The sequence below is a fragment of the Hippocampus bargibanti genome, linkage group LG19 (genome assembly GCF_051943395.1).
Source record: "Hippocampus bargibanti isolate YZ-2025 linkage group LG19, ASM5194339v1, whole genome shotgun sequence".
Taxonomy (NCBI): Eukaryota; Metazoa; Chordata; class Actinopteri; order Syngnathiformes; family Syngnathidae; genus Hippocampus; species Hippocampus bargibanti.
The window spans coordinates 8,641,838-8,661,013 of NC_142752.1; the positions used below are offsets into that span (position 1 = coordinate 8,641,838).

General features: G+C 42.6%; 2 protein-coding genes across 6 annotated transcripts; both read right to left on the minus strand.

Annotated features, from left to right (window-relative positions):
• Positions 1–919: 919 nt before the first annotated feature.
• On the minus strand, positions 920–15,442 carry mgab (MAX dimerization protein MGA b). 5 transcript variants are annotated; one of them, XM_089022232.1, is made up of 21 exons: positions 14,959–15,442; positions 12,455–13,520; positions 11,336–11,738; positions 10,460–10,559; positions 10,273–10,386; positions 10,070–10,162; positions 9,744–9,845; positions 9,348–9,669; positions 8,907–9,075; positions 7,844–8,063; positions 7,258–7,421; positions 7,004–7,178; positions 6,711–6,925; positions 6,393–6,596; positions 5,849–6,110; positions 3,848–4,284; positions 3,457–3,705; positions 3,203–3,314; positions 2,700–3,098; positions 2,316–2,485; positions 920–2,111 (listed from the first exon to the last, which is right to left on the minus strand). In XM_089022232.1, the coding sequence occupies exons 2-21, from the start codon at positions 13,492–13,494 to the stop codon at positions 1,788–1,790; spliced, it is 5,274 nt and encodes a 1,757-aa protein (XP_088878358.1). In that variant the 5' UTR covers positions 13,495–13,520; positions 14,959–15,442; the 3' UTR covers positions 920–1,787. The 5 variants fall into 5 exon arrangements, with proteins under 5 accessions (XP_088878358.1, XP_088878362.1, XP_088878361.1 ...); XM_089022236.1 differs by having other exon boundaries at positions 7,258–7,418; positions 12,455–13,524; XM_089022235.1 differs by having other exon boundaries at positions 2,316–2,482; positions 12,455–13,524.
• Positions 15,443–17,201: 1,759 nt separating this feature from the next.
• On the minus strand, positions 17,202–18,692 carry ora6 (olfactory receptor class A related 6). The gene has a single exon (XM_089022032.1). It carries the CDS (start codon positions 18,490–18,492, stop codon positions 17,554–17,556), a length of 939 nt encoding a protein of 312 aa, XP_088878158.1. The 5' UTR covers positions 18,493–18,692; the 3' UTR covers positions 17,202–17,553.
• Positions 18,693–19,176: the final 484 nt, after the last annotated feature.

Genomic DNA, 19,176 nt, shown 5'->3' on the forward strand with positions numbered 1-19,176 from the left:
GTTAATTCCTAAATTATATGGGTCTGGAGTAATATGAGCTTGAAATGAGGCTGGTAGTCCAAAATACAATGCTCATACATACATATTAGTTTACATAGCACGATAACAACAGCTAAAGCTGGAACAAAGCACTAACATGGAAAAAAGGGAAATGCTGCGCTCTAGTGGAAAACAAAAAAAATTGCCAGAGGCCATGGCCAGCGCCTTATCGGCACCTAAACAAGAAAACAACAAATCCCGAACAAATACGGGAATGGCGGACTACGTATTTTCAATTCCTGAATATATTCGTGAATGAGTTAAAATGCTCATTTTTATGTTGGTACCAGCTAACAATTAAACGATGATAATCAGTTGTGGTCTGAAATGTTGATATTAAACCCCAATTGAGAATATTGAGTTGAATCAGTCATTATCCAGACAAAATCAGCCAACAGCCAGTTTACACATTCAAACATTTTCTTAGGTCATGTATAAACACACACTGACCACTGCGTTGAGCGTGACGGTTCGCCTCAGACTGCAATGAAGCTCATTCGCGGCCTGCTTACAAAGTAATGGAACCACCTGCAGGAGTAAACATGAATAAAAATAGAATGGAAAATTATTATGAACGACACAAACATTTTCAATCCACGTCTGTGCAAACTATTGTGAAAAAGTGAAGGGTTGTCCTCAAGAGAACACAAACAGTAATTGTTGGCTGCCGACTTTGTGACGAGGCCATCGGGAAACAGAGAGGTCAAAACAGTAACGGTGGTGTACATATTGTAAGCGTAGCCTTACCTGTGGAGGATGTGACGTCCCACGCTGGTCCCACGGTGGGAGAGGAAGCTTTTGCTGGACTTCCCTGACAAGAGGAAATAGCTTTCGGCTCCAAAATATTATAATGTATTCAATTTAACAGCAAAAAGACCCACATAGTCCAAAATGATTTCTTCCATTCACAATATTAGTTATTTTAATAGATTCAACATGTGACGGTAGACGTTTCATGGTTTGCGGTCAACTGATTCAAATCATGTACTTTCAAAAGCAAAGTGCTCGTAACAAACATGATTTCCACAGGGCAATAGAATGGAGAGAAAAAAAGTCATTTAAAACCCTCATCACAGTAGTGTGATTAACATTTACAGTAGAGAGGTTTCTTATTCGGGCCACTAAGTGGAAAACAACAACAAAATCACAAATAGTGGTGACATTTGTGATATTTTTCATGAAGCTACATTCAGCAGGTCAATTAATGCTCCCAGATGTACCAAAATATCTTAATTTGGCGAGACCAGTGAGAAGCATTGAATATTCACAGTGGTGTTGGTCCTCATATCCCCAAACCGAGGTTGCAAAATTCATGTTGTGAACTTGGTTTCATAGAAATTTGTGAGGGGGAGAGAAATTTACAAACATAAAGGTTGCTCTTTGTACAGAACTCCTAGTTTACTGTCTTAGCAAATTTAAACAACTCAATTTCATAGAAGTACTAAAAAAATACAGTAAATAATAGCTGCTGGGTTATTGACGATAATTGCGAATTTCAGTGATGCAGCTGCTCAATTGAATTTGTAAGGATGTTTGCTGATGACAAAACATGGCGACATTTATATTCAAATGTGATTATTTCATAATGCGACGTATTTAAAATATTCCCCATCTTTTAACTTCCAATGGACATTTGCTATAAACGTTTCTGCCTTTTGCAACCCTGACACAAGCACACACACATGCAAACTATAGACAGGCACATCTGGTGTAAGCAATCAGGCCTGTAGTTGCAGTCAAAAATGTTCTTATTCTGAGTCTGAATCAGGGTCCAGCTCCATCTCAATGTCAATCCAGGACTGCCGCTTGGCGCTGGGGAAGTCCTTACCCAGGGAGCCTCGTGTGCGCGGCCGTGAAGCCCCATTAGGAGACGTGTACTTGGGGCTCGCAAAGGGCTCGCTTTTGCGGGGACGCCCTCTCTTGCGCTTAATTGGTTGGTCGCCACATTGGTTTGGAATGAATGTTTCATCCTTGTCTGGTTTTGCTTTCCTTTTCAGGACCTTTTCACCCTTTCGAGGTCTTCCTCTTCCTCGACGTGTGGTAGATGCGCTCAAATTAGACTGCAGTGGCACCTGTAATGATATGAGCAAATCATATTTGCATGTTCTACTAGTGATGCCTGGCTATAGATCAAAGGAGACAGTCTGATGAGAGCCTACGAGAGCCACACAGTTGCCTTCTCCCTCCAACCTACACAGCCGTCCTAATAAAGAGCCTCAACTCTATCCAGACGTTGTATCATTTACCGAACCCGCTTACACAAAGCAACACAGCACCTGTTTCCCAAGAACTGCTGTCGGCACGTTATCCTGGCTTCTGGGCTTGGCTGCATTGGGAGGTAACGCGAGGTCCAATGGGATGCTCGAGCCGGTGCTGGAAGACTGGGAAGTAACATCTGCATCCTGGTTGGGGTTCATCAGCATGAGTTTGTAGATGCCTTGGCCTGCTAAGACAATACGCAAACGCCTAAGTGGAACTGTAAGTAGTTGTTTTTTTGCTTTAAGAAATATTGCTGTAAGAAATTGGCGATTCTGTCAAAGTAGGTTTTAAAGGCAGTCAAAATGCACCATTATACAATTTAAAATGTATACATTATTGATGTGTACATAATAATACATATATGTCATGACATGATCAGAATTGCATGGGTGGTCCTTTACCAGGTTTCATCGACGAAGGCAGGATGAGTCTGCCAGTCTTGGAACGAATTAGAGGGATGGCAAATTTCTGTGCAGATTGGGTCAATGCCTCCTTGCTGGGTGGAGCCGACACAGCAGGGGTTGCAGCATCGTTCGGCTTTGGAGTAGATGGAGCATACTTTTGGGGTGTGAGAGGCAAAAGTGAGGGGCGTTCCGATGGGACGAGCTGGGGAGAAGGCTTTGGTTGTGGTGGTGGTGGTGATGGCGGTGGTCGAGAACGTGGACTGGAGGCGTTTGCGGCTTGCTCCTTATTGGATTGGTAAAGACGCATGAAGAAAGGCTCTGTTTTGAAGCCATCTTTGCCCTTCAAAGTTCTGAAGATCATGTCCAAATTGCATTTGATCAGTTCCTCAGGTTTCCCTATGATGCAAAAAAAATCAAACAACACAAAAGACTTCAATGAATGAATGAATCTTTTCTTTTTTCTTTTTAAACTGTGATCAAACAAAAGGGGGAACACATACCAGACAAGCAGGACAATTTCTTCAAGTGAGCCGCATGGATCTGAGCCAGCTTCTTCTTCCTCGCCTGGAGCCCGTCAGAAATGTACTTCAACGTATTGATTTCCCTCAAAGCCTAAGGACCACACATACCCAGCGGGATATCCATGTTTCATCAAAACACATTCGGTTCAACATTTTCAACACACGATGAAATAAGGAAAACGATTCAACAAAATATGGGCAACGCATTGAATATAAAAACACGGTGCACCAACCGTTTCGAGAAGGTGTAGTTTGGAACCTTCGCGTTGGCCGAGGACCTCCTTCAGCTTGTCAAAAAGTGCGCGTTGCTCCAAGCGGCGCTGCTTCTCAGTAACACAGTGGTTCTTGCGCCTTCTTGAGCTGAGATTTTCCAGTTTGCCCGTGCACAATGCAGGTGATTTATTCTGGGCCATTTCCTTCAGTCTTGCGAGGGCCACTTCCTGTTTGGACTCCTCGATGGTCTCGATGTCAACAGTGGAGTCCTGTACACAAAAACAAAAAACTGAAACGTTATAACATATTCGTTGTGATGCTATGACACATCCATTTGGGATATTTTTTAGGATTTTCTATTGAGTGAGTCTTTGGCGGGGGTGTGTTTTGATATTAGACTGGTTTACTCACATCACTGTCATGGTCTGCGCTGTCATCAGACAAACTAGATTCACAGTCCTCTGAAGAACACATAGGATGGTCATCCTTGGTCTCCTGGGTTCCATTAATGGCCACCGGCTCATCTCCGTTAGATGTCCCTTGCTGAGCTTCCGTACTTGTGTGCTCGTTCGGCTCCTCTAACTTGGGTAAGCGAATGAGAGTAAAGCCCCCCGGGAGGGTAACGCCAGGATGATTTTTATCCTTCTTGGCCGGATTAGATGGTGGGCAGATTCTGAAGGAATAGGTGCCGCTCTGGCTCAAGAAGCTGGGAGTCTTCAGCGAAGGTGACACTGTGAGTGAGACGGATGAGCGGGCCGACCGCTGGAAAGGGTTGATGGCAGCGAGTGGGGCGAGGTGGGTCCGTGTTGGACTTTCGGGTTCTTTTTTCACACACTTTGACAATTGAACTGGGAAAACAAGAGTTAAGAATCATGAAAACACATTTATAGCAATATGGTAACTTGCATTTGTGTTTTTTTGTTCTTTCCACTTTCAAATGACTATCAAAATGTAATTTCACCTTTTTTTTAAATCCAACAAAAACCAGATTTAAAAAAAATATATACCAATTAACTCATTCACTGCCAGACAATGTGCAAAAATGTATCCACTTTAGTGCCAGGGTTTTTGTCATTGTCACTTGAATACTTGAAAGTAGTGGATTTCTGCAGGAAACAATCCTCACCTGCACCGTTGAACATCCAGGGTTCGGACATTGAGACGGTGACCTCCTACAAGTAGCTGGGTGTTACTCTCAACAATAAACTGGACTGGACTACAAACACGGATGCCCTAATCAAAAAGGGACAGTCGCCTCTTCCTACTCAGGAAACTGAGGGTGTTTGGAGTTCAGGGGTCACTCCTAAAGACTTTCTATGACTCTGTGGTGGCTTCAGCCATCCACTATGGAATTGTCTGCTGGTCAGGTAGCATCACCACCCGGGACAGGAAAAGACTGGAGCACCTTGTCAAGAGGGTCAGTTCTGTCCTGGGCTGCTCGCTGGACTCTCTGGAGGAGGTGGGCAACAGACGGATGCTAGCTATGATGGACAGCCTCTCCCACCCCCTCCTGACAGCACTGGGTAGCTCCTTCAGCCAGACTATGACACCCGCGCTGCAAGGAGAGGTAGCGCCGCTCGTTCCTACCGACTGCTGTCAGGCTTCGCAATTCACAATGATCACATGTGACTTGTAAATATGGGTTGATGCAATATATCAATATGCCTTTCTTGACACTTGCACTATGTCAGTTTTTTATGAAACGGTTTTGCACATTTACAGTATACAGTTGACATTTTTATTTTGCTATGCTTAGAATATCTTGTTTCTGTCCTTTCACCCCACCACCCCATCCCATTTCAAATTGCTGCTGTGGACTGCAAATGTCCCCATTGTGGGACGAATAAAGGTTTTCTGATTCTGATTCCAGGACCCACATAATATTGAGTTTTAGGACTACATAAACATTCAATACAGCGTTAGAAACCTTAGACTCTTTGCTTTCATCAGAAAATTCCTAAATGATATGGGTCTGGAGTTATATGATCTTGAATTAAGGGAAATGCTGCTCCCTTGTGGAAAAGAAAATTGGATGCTCTTCGTCATATTTTCAATTTAAAAATAAATAATAATAACATATTTAAATTCTAAGCGCCTTTCAAAACTCTCAAGGACACTTTACAGTCACAGGATTTTTTTCGTGCGGGTGAGCAGCGTCAGCCATTCGCGCCAGCGTTCGCCTATCCGGAAGTAACACAGCAGCAAAGTTATGAATTCGTGAATGGCAGTGAATAAGTTAATATCAATGTTTTTTTGCACGTTGTTCTACAGTGAAGGAAATCAATAAAATAAAATCCTAATAAGGACGTAGTATCTTCAAGTTTTCACTTTTTTTGCTTTTTTTTTTGACTGCCACCTGAAAATGGACTGAATAAATTATACACAGACTTTTCATAAATAATATAATCATACAAAGCGGTTGGGTCTGGAAGTCAGTGCTGTCCTTTGCTGACATCGCCATGGGCATCAGTCTGTCAGTAGCCTTCAAGTTTTGACTGGCAGGATTTGCCTCAACTTGGCGCACAGGAGCGATGGGGGAATGGTCCATCTTGCGAGTTAGGTTGGAGCGCTGCTGCAGCCTGCCTGTGGCATATGCCGCGAGCCGGTTGGCTGGGTGCAGTGACCCCATGCTGCCGAGCAGCAGGTTAACATAGTTGTAGGTTTTGCCATTGACCTGTTTAAGGAAAAAAATAATGATTAAGAAAATGGTACAGAATCTAATAGTAATCTGACCTAAAATTTGCACATCAACATGTCCCCAAATTGTCATAAATAGGGTGAAATATAACGGCATGAAAATAAATGGTAAACTTAAATCCATAAATCTAGTAATGTATTTTTGGTTACAAAACAGTATTAGGATAGAACAGAAAAATATAATGGCTAAAATGCATGAATTAATCACATTTTTGATCTTATGTGTTTCACACTCCCGACCAAGATCATATTTTCTCACCTGTATGAGTTCAGATGTTTGGCCGCTAACTGGTTTGGTTCTGGCCACCATCAGACCAGCAGGCAACACGCCACCAAGGAAGGGCATGATTTCAGATTGCCCCACAGACTGCTCGGCTTCTTCTTCCTTCATGTCCAGCGAATCCTCATGAGAGTTCTGCTCCTCAGATATGACATGAAAATTTCCTGGTCGACTGATGCGTACCTGGAGGAGACATGATGTCATTTTTGAGTTTACCACACAGACTAGTCACTCAAGGACAAATACGCAATGTATGGTCCTCTATATGCAACCTTAGAACAGGCACAGAAAACTCACCCTATAGGTGAGGTTTGACCCGGTAGGCTTTTGAATAAATATCTTGGTGACAGGGTGGATGAGATATGGTCCAGTGTTGAAAGGCTCGGACAATTTATCCTGATTAAGGCGTGTGAACAAAGTCTCCAAGATCATCTCACGGTCATCCTCCCAGCGACATACCGACTGGACCTCGATTTGTTTTTTAATCGGTTTCTCTTTGGAAATTGTGTATTCTGTGTAAGAACACACATACGTTATTGTAAACTCATAAAGAAGTCAATTTAAACATAAACCATCGTAATGGTTCCTACCTGGCTTTTTTGGTTCGCATGGTGGCTGACTACACTTCTTGGAGTTGATGGAGAGTGTTGGAATGTAATCAATGGTGTTTTGAGATGGCGGCTTGCTTTTGAACGGACGAACGCGCGCGCAAGTCAGGAAGCTCTCCAGGTACTTGTATACAGGATCCTTGTCCTCTTCTTCAATCTGCAATTACAGATTGGTGTTGCTCATTTACAGGAAACTTATAATTATTCATTTAAATCTTCATGTAATTATTTTGAACCTGTTGCATGGGCAGCGCCGCATACGGCTTGAGAAGGGGTTCAGGGAGCGGACATTGCCTTTCGGGTTGAAAGAGCGGATCTGGATCCGCGTCATAAATACTGCGATTCCACAGTTTATTGGACTGTGTGGTGGAACATGACTTGTGCTCCGGATTTGTCCCTGCTGGCAGAGAAAAAAAAAAACAAAAAAATATTTGAATGACCATGACCTCTATAGTAGCACTTCAAGGGACATAAAAGTAAAAATCAATAATAAAAATTGAAGTGAAATGGCATACAACAAAAATAATACTAATACCATCAATATTCATATTAATAAATATAAAATCCACGACTTTGATCTAAAACATGGGTGTCAAACTCATTTGACACCGTGGGCCACATAGGGCCTCGGCAGTCAAGTGGGCAGGATAACAACATTTTAGATTCTAAAATGTTCTTATCCTGTGACTGTAAAGTGTCCTTGAGAGTTTTGAAAGGCGCTTGTAAATAAAATGTATTATTAGTATTATTATTATTCAGGAGTAACATTTGCATGTGGTCAAGAAAAAAATTGAATATGCCAGGCTCAACTTATGATCTTACCACGATTCACTTCATCCTGCTGCCAGTTATCTTGTGTTGTCTGTTTGGAGCAGGCACATCTGAACATGCATGCAGGCTGCCGGCAGTGGAGCGGGCCCACGATGGGATAACTGAGACTGAAGCACACACAACCCAGTCGGCAGAACTCTTGTCTGCATTCTGATCCCTTCATCTTCTGAAGTGGATTTGGGGGTGATTTCTCAGGTTGCTGTTGCAGTGTCTGGTTAAAAAAGGAAGAAGAAAAAAGAAACAGAGGAGGAAGAGCAGGTTAATATTTTTTTGTGGAAATGTTTGACCTTCACATGACTGGCTCTGATAATTGTAAAATATTGTGCAATGTGCATCAGCAACATTTTTAGGTATGCCTTCCATTTGCAGGGATGCATGTGGGAAATTAATAAAGGGGGCCAGTTGGTCCGTTTGTGTCTGAAAAAGGGGCCAAATTATAAAATTGATGGGCCCGATTTAACTAGACTGCCGAAGTTTACAAAACAAATTGAAATAAACCAAAATACATTCATTTGAGCATTATATTTCTAAATGGCAAATGAAAAACCATTATTTGAGTAAAATCTATTTTTCTAATACATCAACAATTTTAATTCAAGAGAAAGAATTTATCCATACATAAAATAACATTTTCACTTTTCTTTCGTTACTACACAATGAATCATGTGCTATTCTGATAATCTACAATATTACAAAAAAGACAAAGAAAACTGACATAGCACAATATATCTAACTAGCGACTACTTACACAAATTTAATTGCTTTGCAGATTTTGAATGTGCTGCCAACACTTCTCAAATCATTCCCATTATCCACTAAATTCGAATCATGAACAGAAGTTTGCTGCAAACAATTGTCACTACCCTCCGGAGACTTGATTGTTTCTTAAAAAATGAGAATATGCATCCCTGAATTTGTTGGTTAGTCAGTTATGAGCTATTGGACATCACTGATCCCGATGATATATAGTGGTGCCGGTCTGGTCATGGTGCTGATGGACCTTTTGTGGATATTTAGACGTGTTAGAAATGCACAATTGGCAATTATTTAGTACCTCATTGGTCATCATAACAGCCAGCGAGGCCGAGACCCTCATTGGTGTCAGGTGCGTTCGGGTACAACCCTGGCTCATGACATCGTTTTCCATTTCCAACAGTTTCTGCTGGACAATCGGTGGGGCAGTTGACTTGATGGTAGTCATCAACCGGGAAGCCTGTGTCGGTCTGACCGCAAGGGGATAGGAAAATGTCCCATTGTATAAACATGGCTTATCATGTTGATTTTTCCGCTGGGAGAGGTGATCATAAAAGAGGCTTTCAAGACTTCTCAAGATTGAAAAAGCCAGAGGCAATGCATTGGTCTGCGTAGCGTGCAAGGCTTTTACTGTCCCTCATCTATTATGGTTTATGCACAATGTTCCTCCACATGGAACACAAGAATAAATAAATAAATAAATAAAAACACCCCAAAAGAGGAACCCCCGGCTAGTTATTACCTGCGTGGACTAGAAGCACAAAGCATGGTGGTGGTTGGAGTTCTCGCCAGGTTTGGAGGCGGCGATGTCAAAGCAGCATATAGCAGTGGCTTAAAGGAGAGAGGACATGGCTTGTTGTTGATGCCAATAGGCGTCTTGTGGCGCTTGAGGACAGTGTCCAGCGTCTTCACGTAGCTGGCGCTTTTAGCGGGTAGCTGGTAGGCCACGGGGGCTTCGGGGCCGGTGGAGAATGCGGCAGCACGTTCGCTGATCTGCTGGGCCTCGTTCTCCAAGTACTCGTCCAGCATGTTGCTGCAGAAGGCTGACAGGTTCTTTTGGGAGCCTGGAAGAAGGAACAAAACGATATGCATATTTAAAACCCAGTAAGGCATATAGAGTACGTAGAAGTCACCTCACCATCGCTTGGCTGCTTGCTTTGAACAAACTTGTTTTTCCAACCCTTTATTTTAGTCACGTCACTTGTTTTTCCTGTTCGGGAGATGAAAGTCAAACCCTCACCTGCAAAGCAAACGAGCGGAATTAACGCTGACGCTTTCAAAAGGCAACATAAACTACTCAGGCTGGTGAATTTAGCTCTTTCTTGCTTAATTTGAGGTTGTACCTAGGTGTGAGGATGTTTAATTGTCATTTCATTTGCTTTGGGAGTTCAAAGCGAGCTGTGTGCTGTGCTGCGCTATGAGTAGGCGGTTTGAATTTCTGAGGTGGGTCTAACTAGGACTTACTGTCATGGATGAAGGGTGGGAGTGGCAGGCGAACCCCCAAGTAGAGCAGATCAATTGGTTTGCTGGGATCCAGAGAGCTCAACTTCAAGCCCACTGAAAAAAAGAACACAATTCATGTTTGATATTATTATTATTATTATTATTATTATTAGGGCACAGCAATCCTTGTTTATAATTGTCAAGGTGTCAATGCATCCGCTCACCTTCCTCCAGGACAGGATGGATCACCTGTCTGTGCTTTGCCACTTTGAGATCCTGTCGCAAGATGGCCTCAAGGCGACCAATCTTCTCCTCTGTAGTTTCTGGAGGATCCTCTTCTGAAACATGTGAATTGATTAGATTTGCGGGATTAGATACAAATGTTACATCACCTGAAAAACAACATTGTACCAGTTTTTATTTGCTGTATGGGGGTCATCGGGGAGGAATCCGTTAATGCCAGCGGAGACTTCCTGGATGGCTCAGCTCGGACGTGATCCTCCAGAGCTTCCTGTATCACGGAAAAGAAGTCCAGTGGAAAGCTGTGCAGGTTCCATGATCGGAGCGACAGGTGACAACTGTATTTGAAAAGCTTTGTGGTGGTATGTTTCCTTAAAAATACCTTGTTTCTTCCATTTTAACATTCAGTCCTTCACTCATGTGACTACACAGCCTTGTTTATGTTCACCTTGGATACCACAAGTGCAAAATGGCTGCCACATTCAACAAGGACACTGTTCCCAAAACATTTCATGTTTTTTATACTGTATTTTTATACTTTACGCTATGTACAGTTCTTTTTATGAAACTTGTTGTGTGCAGTTGTACATGTCAGTCTCCTGACATTCTCTTTGGTGCATAGAGTATCTTTTGATCCCCCACCCCTTTCAAATTCACTTCTGTAGATTGCAAATTTCCACATTGTGGGACTATTAAAGGCTTTCTGAATCTGATTTTACCCAGTGATTTGCTTGCACTGTGATTTTTTTCCCCATCATAAAATGTAGTTTCCACTTATTTTCATCATATACTTTACTCATTTTGAACCACACACGCAATCAAATGAAGGTGTTGGGTGTTTTGAAAGGCGCTTGAAATAAAATGTATTATTATTATTATTAAATATATTTTGTGATCTGCTTGACAAATTATTGAGAGAAAAACGCTTAAAATTTAAAATTTGTACTGTAAGCCAATGACCAGAAAAACACGTATTTGTGTTTTGGTAATGAACCAATTAAGAAGCATAAGAAAACATTATTGGATCTGTAGTTTGCAGGCATTTACCCTGGTTGCGAATGAGACAAAGGTTAGTCCCTCGACTTCATCTAATTCAGGCTCTGCGCTGGCGCTCGATGAGTGTCTGCGACAATCTGCAGGTCGTAAGGTAGCATATTTCCATCCTCCCTCCAATCGGCTCCAGTGCCCGTTCCTGTTGTTCTGATCCCAACACAAGGTTCTCTGCACTGACGGCAGAGAACTCACACAGGATTTTGGGGGGGACTCAATGTGGAGCCGCTTGCTGGGCGACGTGTCATTATCTGTGTTATTATCGCCTTTCAGCCATGAACGTTTGAGAGCAAGCCTCAAGTCTCCGACGGCTTGTCGGCCTTGCACACATGGAGTGACTGGATCGTGGTTGATGGACTCTTGCTCAGTGGGAACGTAGGCTGATTCAAGACTCAGGGGTCTGTTGGGAAAATACAAATCAACATTCAAACTACATTTTTTATTAAAAGCAAATTATCCATTGAGTGACTTGAGTGAAATATTTTGTAAATCTGCCACCTTTTCACACAGGAACATAAACAGATTTATAATAATAATAATAATACATTTCATTTATAAGCGCCTTTCTTTCAAAACTCTCAAGGTAACTTAACAGTCACACGATACGTTTTTCTGTGGGTGAGCAGCTGCAGCCACATGTGCCAGCATTCACTCAACCAGGAATAACTCAAATAGATAGAAAGTTAGCTAGCTAATAGATAACTAATAGATAGAAAGCTAGATAGATTGATAGATAATAGATAGAAAATATATAACCAGCTAGGTAGCCAGCCAGATAACTAATAGATAGCCAGATAGCAAGACAAATAGCTCGCGGCGGAGGTTAATGCTCACGTAGCGATGAAATCGGTTTAGAAGACCGGTCCCACATCCGCGACATAAACAAATTGTATGTGTGAATCCGAACATGCTGTCGTTTATCACTCACCTAATCTAACATAGAATAGTTAGTAAGAACTGATAACACCTTGCATTGGTTGCTTATTGGTGGATGTAAATAAATTGTTCCATCTGGATAAATATTGTGAAGTAATGGATGCATGTGAATCATTTATTCCTATTTGACAAAAACATTTTTTTTAAACTCCAGAAAAAAAGGTAACAAAAAACTCCTACCTTTGGTCAACAGGTTTACTTTCTGGTTGCTCCTCAGTTGGTTCCATTTCCATGTCAAGCTGCAGTTTTTCTACTGGGATATCACTCCAGTTAGGTCCAAATCGATCCTCCCGGAAGCCTTTGGCAAAAGGATTGTGGTTGATCTTCAGCTGTGTGACGAGAAAATTCTGATAAGTGGTCACTGCCATGAACTCCGTCTGTGGGAAGGTGAACGTCAAGCTTTCGGGTCCCGCAACCAGCGGCGGTGTGATGTCTTCGGACAGGGGAATGACGTGGAGCTGTGGAATGTAGCGATGCATGGAAGTGAGGATGATGTGACCCTCCAAGTCTTTGGGGTTGTTGGTGACTTTGAGTTTGTAGAAGGACAACATGATGCCCATGAGGTCCGAGCCGCGGCACGGTGTGGTGTGGTGGGAAAAGGCCCGCGCCGCAACCTGGGCTTGGTATTCTGCCGGGCCCGCCACCTCCCAGTTTGTCGAGTTCCAGCGGTATTTGTATTTGTCAGAAGGTACAATGGATAGCATCAGGATATATTGTTGCTCAGGGTCCAGTCCAGTTAGGCGGTAGCGACAATAAGGGAACATGCGGCGGCCCTGTTTGGTGAGAATCATCTCCGTACCACAGCTGTGGAACTGCTTCCACACGCGGTCATTCTCCAGCGTCACGCTCACGCCTTTGCACATCAGTTTATTAGGGTGCTCATCGTCCAGGTTTGGATGACCGAAATCCACTGGTGCCTGTTTTGCGTTGCTCACAGAGAACGCTGGCGAGTCCGATGCAGAGGCGATGTGCGAGCCGGCCGGGCTCAACCCAGAGACGGTGGGCAAAGCCACAGTGGGCTTTGCGGGGCTGGCCTCTGCAGGAGAGTGGAGGGCTGTCACACTTATGTTGGTATTCGCCATGGATATGGCCGTGGTGGGAGAAGGGGGTGCAGAGGAAGGGAGAGCTGTGACATGGCCTGAGATGGGGACATTAGCCATGGGTCCCTCTTCAACATGTTGGTCCTGCATGGATCCGGGTTGAGGGTGTGTTGCGGGCATCACTGATGCTTGCACGGGATTCACTTCTTCCTAGATGGAAAATAACATACCTTTAAATACAAGATGGCAACATCAAAATTCACCCAAAAAAATCTTTCATATGGGTCCTGATTTTGGATGCAAATATGAAAGGTTTATACCATGTTAAAAACTTGGCTGTTTTCCCATAAGTCGGATTCAGAGGTTTCAGAGTATTTTTAAAATCAAATCAAATAAAAAAATGGTTCTTGAAAATGTATGTTGTTTTGCAATTTTTAGAAATGTCTCCAAACATATTTAACTTTAAACTGTATACAGATCAAATCAATTTCATTGGAAAACTATACCTGTAACGGAAAAAAACTACATTAAAAGAAACCTAATGACAAGTTAATTTACGTTTTAAAAAAACAAAAACACTCATGAGAACAAATCAAGCTGAACTGAATTCTACTATATTGAGTCCAATTCTAACCTTACTGAATGGAACTCAATTGCTCTACTTTAAATTAAACCGTCCTTGACTTGTATCCCAATTCATGAATCAAGATATGCAGAGATGCCCCCCTTCTGTTTTGCTTTTATTCCTTTGATATGAGTCCAAAAGCCATTTGTACTTAAAACTATAGCTCTCTATCCCCGCCGCTATGCAGAATCTTCTCCAAAACCTTCTTTTTTCCTCAATTTGTTGATCCTTTAACAATACAGTAGATGCCCTTTTCACCACTTTAGTAAACATCAGTAACTAAGGTAGGGGATCATTTAAAAAAGATAAATGTATCTAAACATGTGTTTGGGTTACATTTAATGAAAGTTGATGAGTACTTTTGCTGTATATTTATGTCTTAAGCTTTTAATACAATAAACTTATTTTACATTTTAGGAGGAAAAGGACGATTCTGCTGAACGTGAGACGGTCGAACACAGAACTGCATCACACCCATCCAAACACCCGTGACCCACAACGACAAAACGTCACCAGTAACTGTTTTTAAACGTATTAGTGGCCGTTTCTCGATTGGTCCGACACCGACAAAAGTGGACTTTGACTTTGCCACGACAAGTGGGATCTTCGTCGGCGTGACCGACCAATGGCAGCTCGGTGTCTCCGCGTGGAGGATATGGCTGACAAGGCTGGCCAAGGATACTGTGCGCTTTCAACTCGAAATAAATCAAATAAAAATGCCACGGGTATCCATATCGCGTTGACGTGTGGAATTTAGAACGAGATTAAATTTAATTAACGTCGGGTTTTGTTGGAGAGGAGGATAAGTCGGCAACGCCATAAAGCTACACACAAACATACAGAGGTGTTAATCGCTATAAGCGGCACGTCGCCACTAATGTTTACCCCCTCAAATTGTGTCTTATGTCAGTGCAAACGTTAATAATATCGCAAAGGTACACGAAGTGATGGGATTCTGATGTATAAGCAAAAGAGTGGGGGAATAAATAGAAAGAGTGCTCAGGCAGGCCGCCACTCACCAAGTTGGAAAAGTTGCAGTTTCCTCAAACGCCTCACCTCTCCGCTCCGGCAGGCCCGCCTCGTGAGTGGCCTCGGTGGCCGCCGTGTAAACCGACTTGCCCCGGCAGTGTCGGAGAGGACACACAAACACTCCTAAACTCTTGGTCCGTCGAGGCAAAGTGGCAAATAATCGAGACCGGGAGCCACGCTTAGGCCAGGCCAGTCGGGATATTTCTCTCTCTCTTGCATCGACCGACCCAGCGCGCGTACACGCCGACAAGCCAAGAAGGCGCATGCACAGTATCAGCCTCCCCCACCTTCTGCTTACCCCATCCCCCGTCCTTCTCTTCCTCCAATAGCGCGTGATCCTTGCTTGGCAAACGTGCGGAAAGTGGGATAATTTACGATGCAAATAAACAACAAAAACTCAAAGAAGTTGTTCACAAAACGTTTCACGAGACTTATTCCTCGTGGTGCTTGATATCTTACCTGCTCCGACTCGTCTAAGCGCGTACACGCGTTCACACGACAAACGTTGAGTAGTGGGGTGTGACGTCACACATTGGCGCCACGGCTCCTCGGTAGCCAATGAGCATGCTTCTTTTTCCTGACCTAAACTCAACCGAAGTCGTGAAAATATTACTTTCGGACGTTTTTTATACAACTCAAAATAATAAGGGTGACGTACCAAACAGAGACTCGTTGCGGTACAAAATAAGCCGTTGTCAATAATAAACGACTTTTCTCGATTGAAATGAGGCAAAGTCGTTCGTCATTGGTCAGTTATTCCAAAATGGCGTCTCCTGTAAACAGTACACCGTACAAATGTCGACGTTCTAAGATTTTTTGCTCTAAAGTATCCATCTTTTTTATGGTATTAAAATATGCCCAACTATGGTGACCGTTAAAAAATAATGAACTATTGTTCTCAATTTTCTAAATATTTATTTGTGGCTTCGTCGTGATAAAATTCCTTGTGTGTCCTACATACTTGGCAATAAAGATGATCCTGATTCTGATTCTGATTCTGATTTCATATATAAATTAACAACAGTCCACATCAAGCCAAGTCATTACTGAAGTAAATTCACTGAATGCATTGTTATTACTATATATATATTTTAAAATATCTTCCTATCAGCTACTGCATAGCTACTGGAGGTATAACAGGACAGTCATGGACGTGGTGGGGAATGTGTTTCCAGGTGCCCACTTTATAGTAAAGATCTTTAATCTTGCTGCCGAATTTTACACCATCTGGCCACGGAGGTCTGCTTGCTGTTCCTGATGTTATACGCGTACTTAATGTGCTTCGGCATGCCAGACTCAAACATATCAGTTTCTTCTTATGCCATGTCAAGGACAGTCATTGTGATTCTGCAAATATACCAGTAGTCGCAGAGTTAGCAGGATTATGCTAACACTGTCAATGTATTTTTAAGGCACCTTTAATCTGGATGTAATTAAATTTTTTAATGTTTACTCACTGCAATGTCACTGGTGTCTGGAAAGGCCTGAAAAACACCCTCTACACCTCGGACTTCAACTACAAAAGTCCAACCTGCCACCTTCAGAATTTCTCTGATGACCTGATATTGTACCAGGTTCTGACGAAGGACTTCGTGGACTGGTCCCAGCAGAATCACCTCGAGATCAACCCCGGGAAAACCAAGGAGTTGGTTGTGGATTTCTGCAGGAAACAGTCCTTAATTGCACCATTAAACATCCAGGGTATGGACATAGAGAGGGTGACCTCCTACAAGTACCTGGGTGTTCTTCTCAACAATAAACTGGATTGGACTACAAACACGGATGCCCTGATCAAAAAGGAACAGAGTCGCCTCTTCCTACTCAGCAACCTGAGGTCTTTTGGGCTTCAGGGTTCACTCCTGAAAAATGTCTATGACTCTGTGGTCGCTTGAGCTATCCACTATGGAATTGTTTGCTGGTCAAGCAGCATCACCACCCGGTACAGAAAAACACTGGAGCGCCTGGTCAAAAGGGCCAGTTCTGTCCTGGGCTGCTCGCTGGACTCTCTGGAGGAGGTGGGCAACAGACAGACGCTAGCTAAACTAAAAGCTATGCTGGACAGCCTCTCCCACCCACTCCTGCCCACCCTGACGGCACTGGGTAGCTCCTTCAGCCAGAGACTGTTACACCCTGACTGCAAGAAGGAGAGGTACCGCCACTCGTTCCTAACGACTGCTGTCAGGCTTCTTAATAATCACACGTGAAAAAAATGCATTGTAAATGGCAGAGCCACCTTATATTGACTCAACACAGTTACATATATCAAATATGCTTTTATTTTTTCTGATTTTATTTTTTATACTTGCACTATGTACAGTTCTTTATGAAACATTTTTGCATATTTATAAATTTTAGTGCTTTGACATTTCAATTATGCTTAGAATACTTTGTTTTTATCTTTTCACCTTTCAAATTGCTGCTGTAGATTGCAAGTTACCCCATTGCGGGACTATTCAAGGCATTCTGGTTCTGATACTGTTCACAATTTAGGTTAGGGTAGTTCTTAAAAAATGTTTTAAAATGCAAATGTTACATTAATATTTTTTTTTTTTCGTGACACTGTTAATGATACAACATAAAACCAATTACTTTTTCCAAAAGTTTTTGTGGGAAAACCAGCTTTGACCAATCCCAAACACATATGGACTGAAGGATGTGTAGGACGTTGAAATAAAGAACTCCAATTCTCCCCAAAAAGGAAAGTCAGTGGCATTGAAAGTCATTTGGAAAACCAAATAAAGAGTCCAGTCTACCTGAAACAATGTCATTGCTGCCAGGATTGCAATGGTGCTCCGGCGAAGCCCTCGAAAGTTACACCTTTTCTGAATCTGGGTCAAACCACTCACGGTGGCAAATGGCTTCACCGTGGTCCTCGGGCCAAGCAACACTGTGACGATGAGGCAACTTGTAAGGGTCACAATCGTCAGAGGCAACAAGTAACACAACAGAATGAAGGTGTGCTTGTAAACGCGGTTAACCGTTGGACAGTGGTTGTTGCTGCATAAAAAGAAGTCCGGCGGGCACCCCGTGTGATTCCATGTATGGTTCTCCATGAGATTCCCCGTCAGGCTGTGCAAGTTCATGACAAAAATGGGGGCACTCAAGAGGATGGAGATGCCAATGCAAAGCCCAATTGCTGTCCAAGCAGCATGGATGTTATCCAGGCAGATAGGAAGGTTGACTCTTTTGTTGGCGTATCTGAGTTTCTGGTAGCGGTAGATGCTGATGAGGACGGTGAAGAGGATGCTGCCGATTTCCCCCAAAACCGTAAAAAATTTCAGCAAGCGGCACAACCATTCCGAGACATCGTAGGACCTCTGAAGAATGATAATGTCATAGATGTTGACAATGACAATCTCCTCCAGATTGGCTGAAGCCAGTCCTAGAAGAAAAAGCTGAAATGTCTTGACCGAGGAGACACTGGTCTGAATTATGGAGGAGATGAGAAAAACATTCCCCACAAAGCCTATGCAAGAAATTAAAACCCTTAAACTCAGGAGGTGCAAAGAAACTTTGAGCATCATTAAAGTTAAGTGTGATCGGTGCAAGGTTTAGAAAGAATCTCCCGCAATCTTTCCGAGATCAAACAATCTTATGATGGAGTACTCAGAGATGCTGGGAGCTTGCCGATTGGCGGACTGACTGTGCTCATTATACAAAGGGTAAAACAAAAAACAGGCTGGAAAATTTTGAAGGCTTGACATCATTAAATTTTTACCTCTGAGCTTTTCATAAGTGCCACTCAGAGATGAGAGCTTTGTTCAGGTTAGATTTAGGGCAATGACTTGTTGTTGGGTTGTTGTTTTTTTGTTTTTGTTTTGACTGGCTGACGTCTACAAATGTGTATTTACTTCACCAGATTGCAGCATTGTGCCATAGAAATGGACCTTGGTTTAAAGGCCTAATTTAGATACATTATAAAGAGCAAGAAAAAATGGTTTTCACAGTGGCACAAAAATATGGATTGGGCTAAGTTTTGATTGTCAACCCCTTTGTTGTTGAAGGATCGATGTTTTATACATCCACTGAGCAATGTATTATGAAAAAGCTAGCATATAAACAGTGAATTTAAGACTGAAACATTTAAGTTAGTTTCTTAAATGCTTTTTCATTTTTTTTATGGTGATGAGACTTTTTTGCATGACATAATGGCACACAGGGGTCTAGTGATGTTGACGAAGGACCAGTTCATGTTTCAGCATGTCTCT

What these genes read in the sequence shown, in the direction of transcription:
- mgab (XM_089022232.1), bottom strand. Translation starts at nt 13,494, where the DNA reads ATGCCCGCAACACACCCTCAACCCGGATCCATGCAGGACCAACATGTT. An exon ending in ATGCGAACCAAAAAAGCCAG is followed by an intron (nt 6,926 to 7,003) that starts GTAGGAACCATT and finishes GTTCTTACACAG; the next exon opens with AATACACAATTTCCAAAGAG. An exon ending in GCGCAGACCATGACAGTGAT is followed by an intron (nt 3,706 to 3,847) that starts GTGAGTAAACCA and finishes TTTTGTGTACAG; the next exon opens with GACTCCACTGTTGACATCGA.
- ora6 (XM_089022032.1), bottom strand. Translation starts at nt 18,492, where the DNA reads ATGATGCTCAAAGTTTCTTTGCACCTCCTGAGTTTAAGGGTTTTAATT.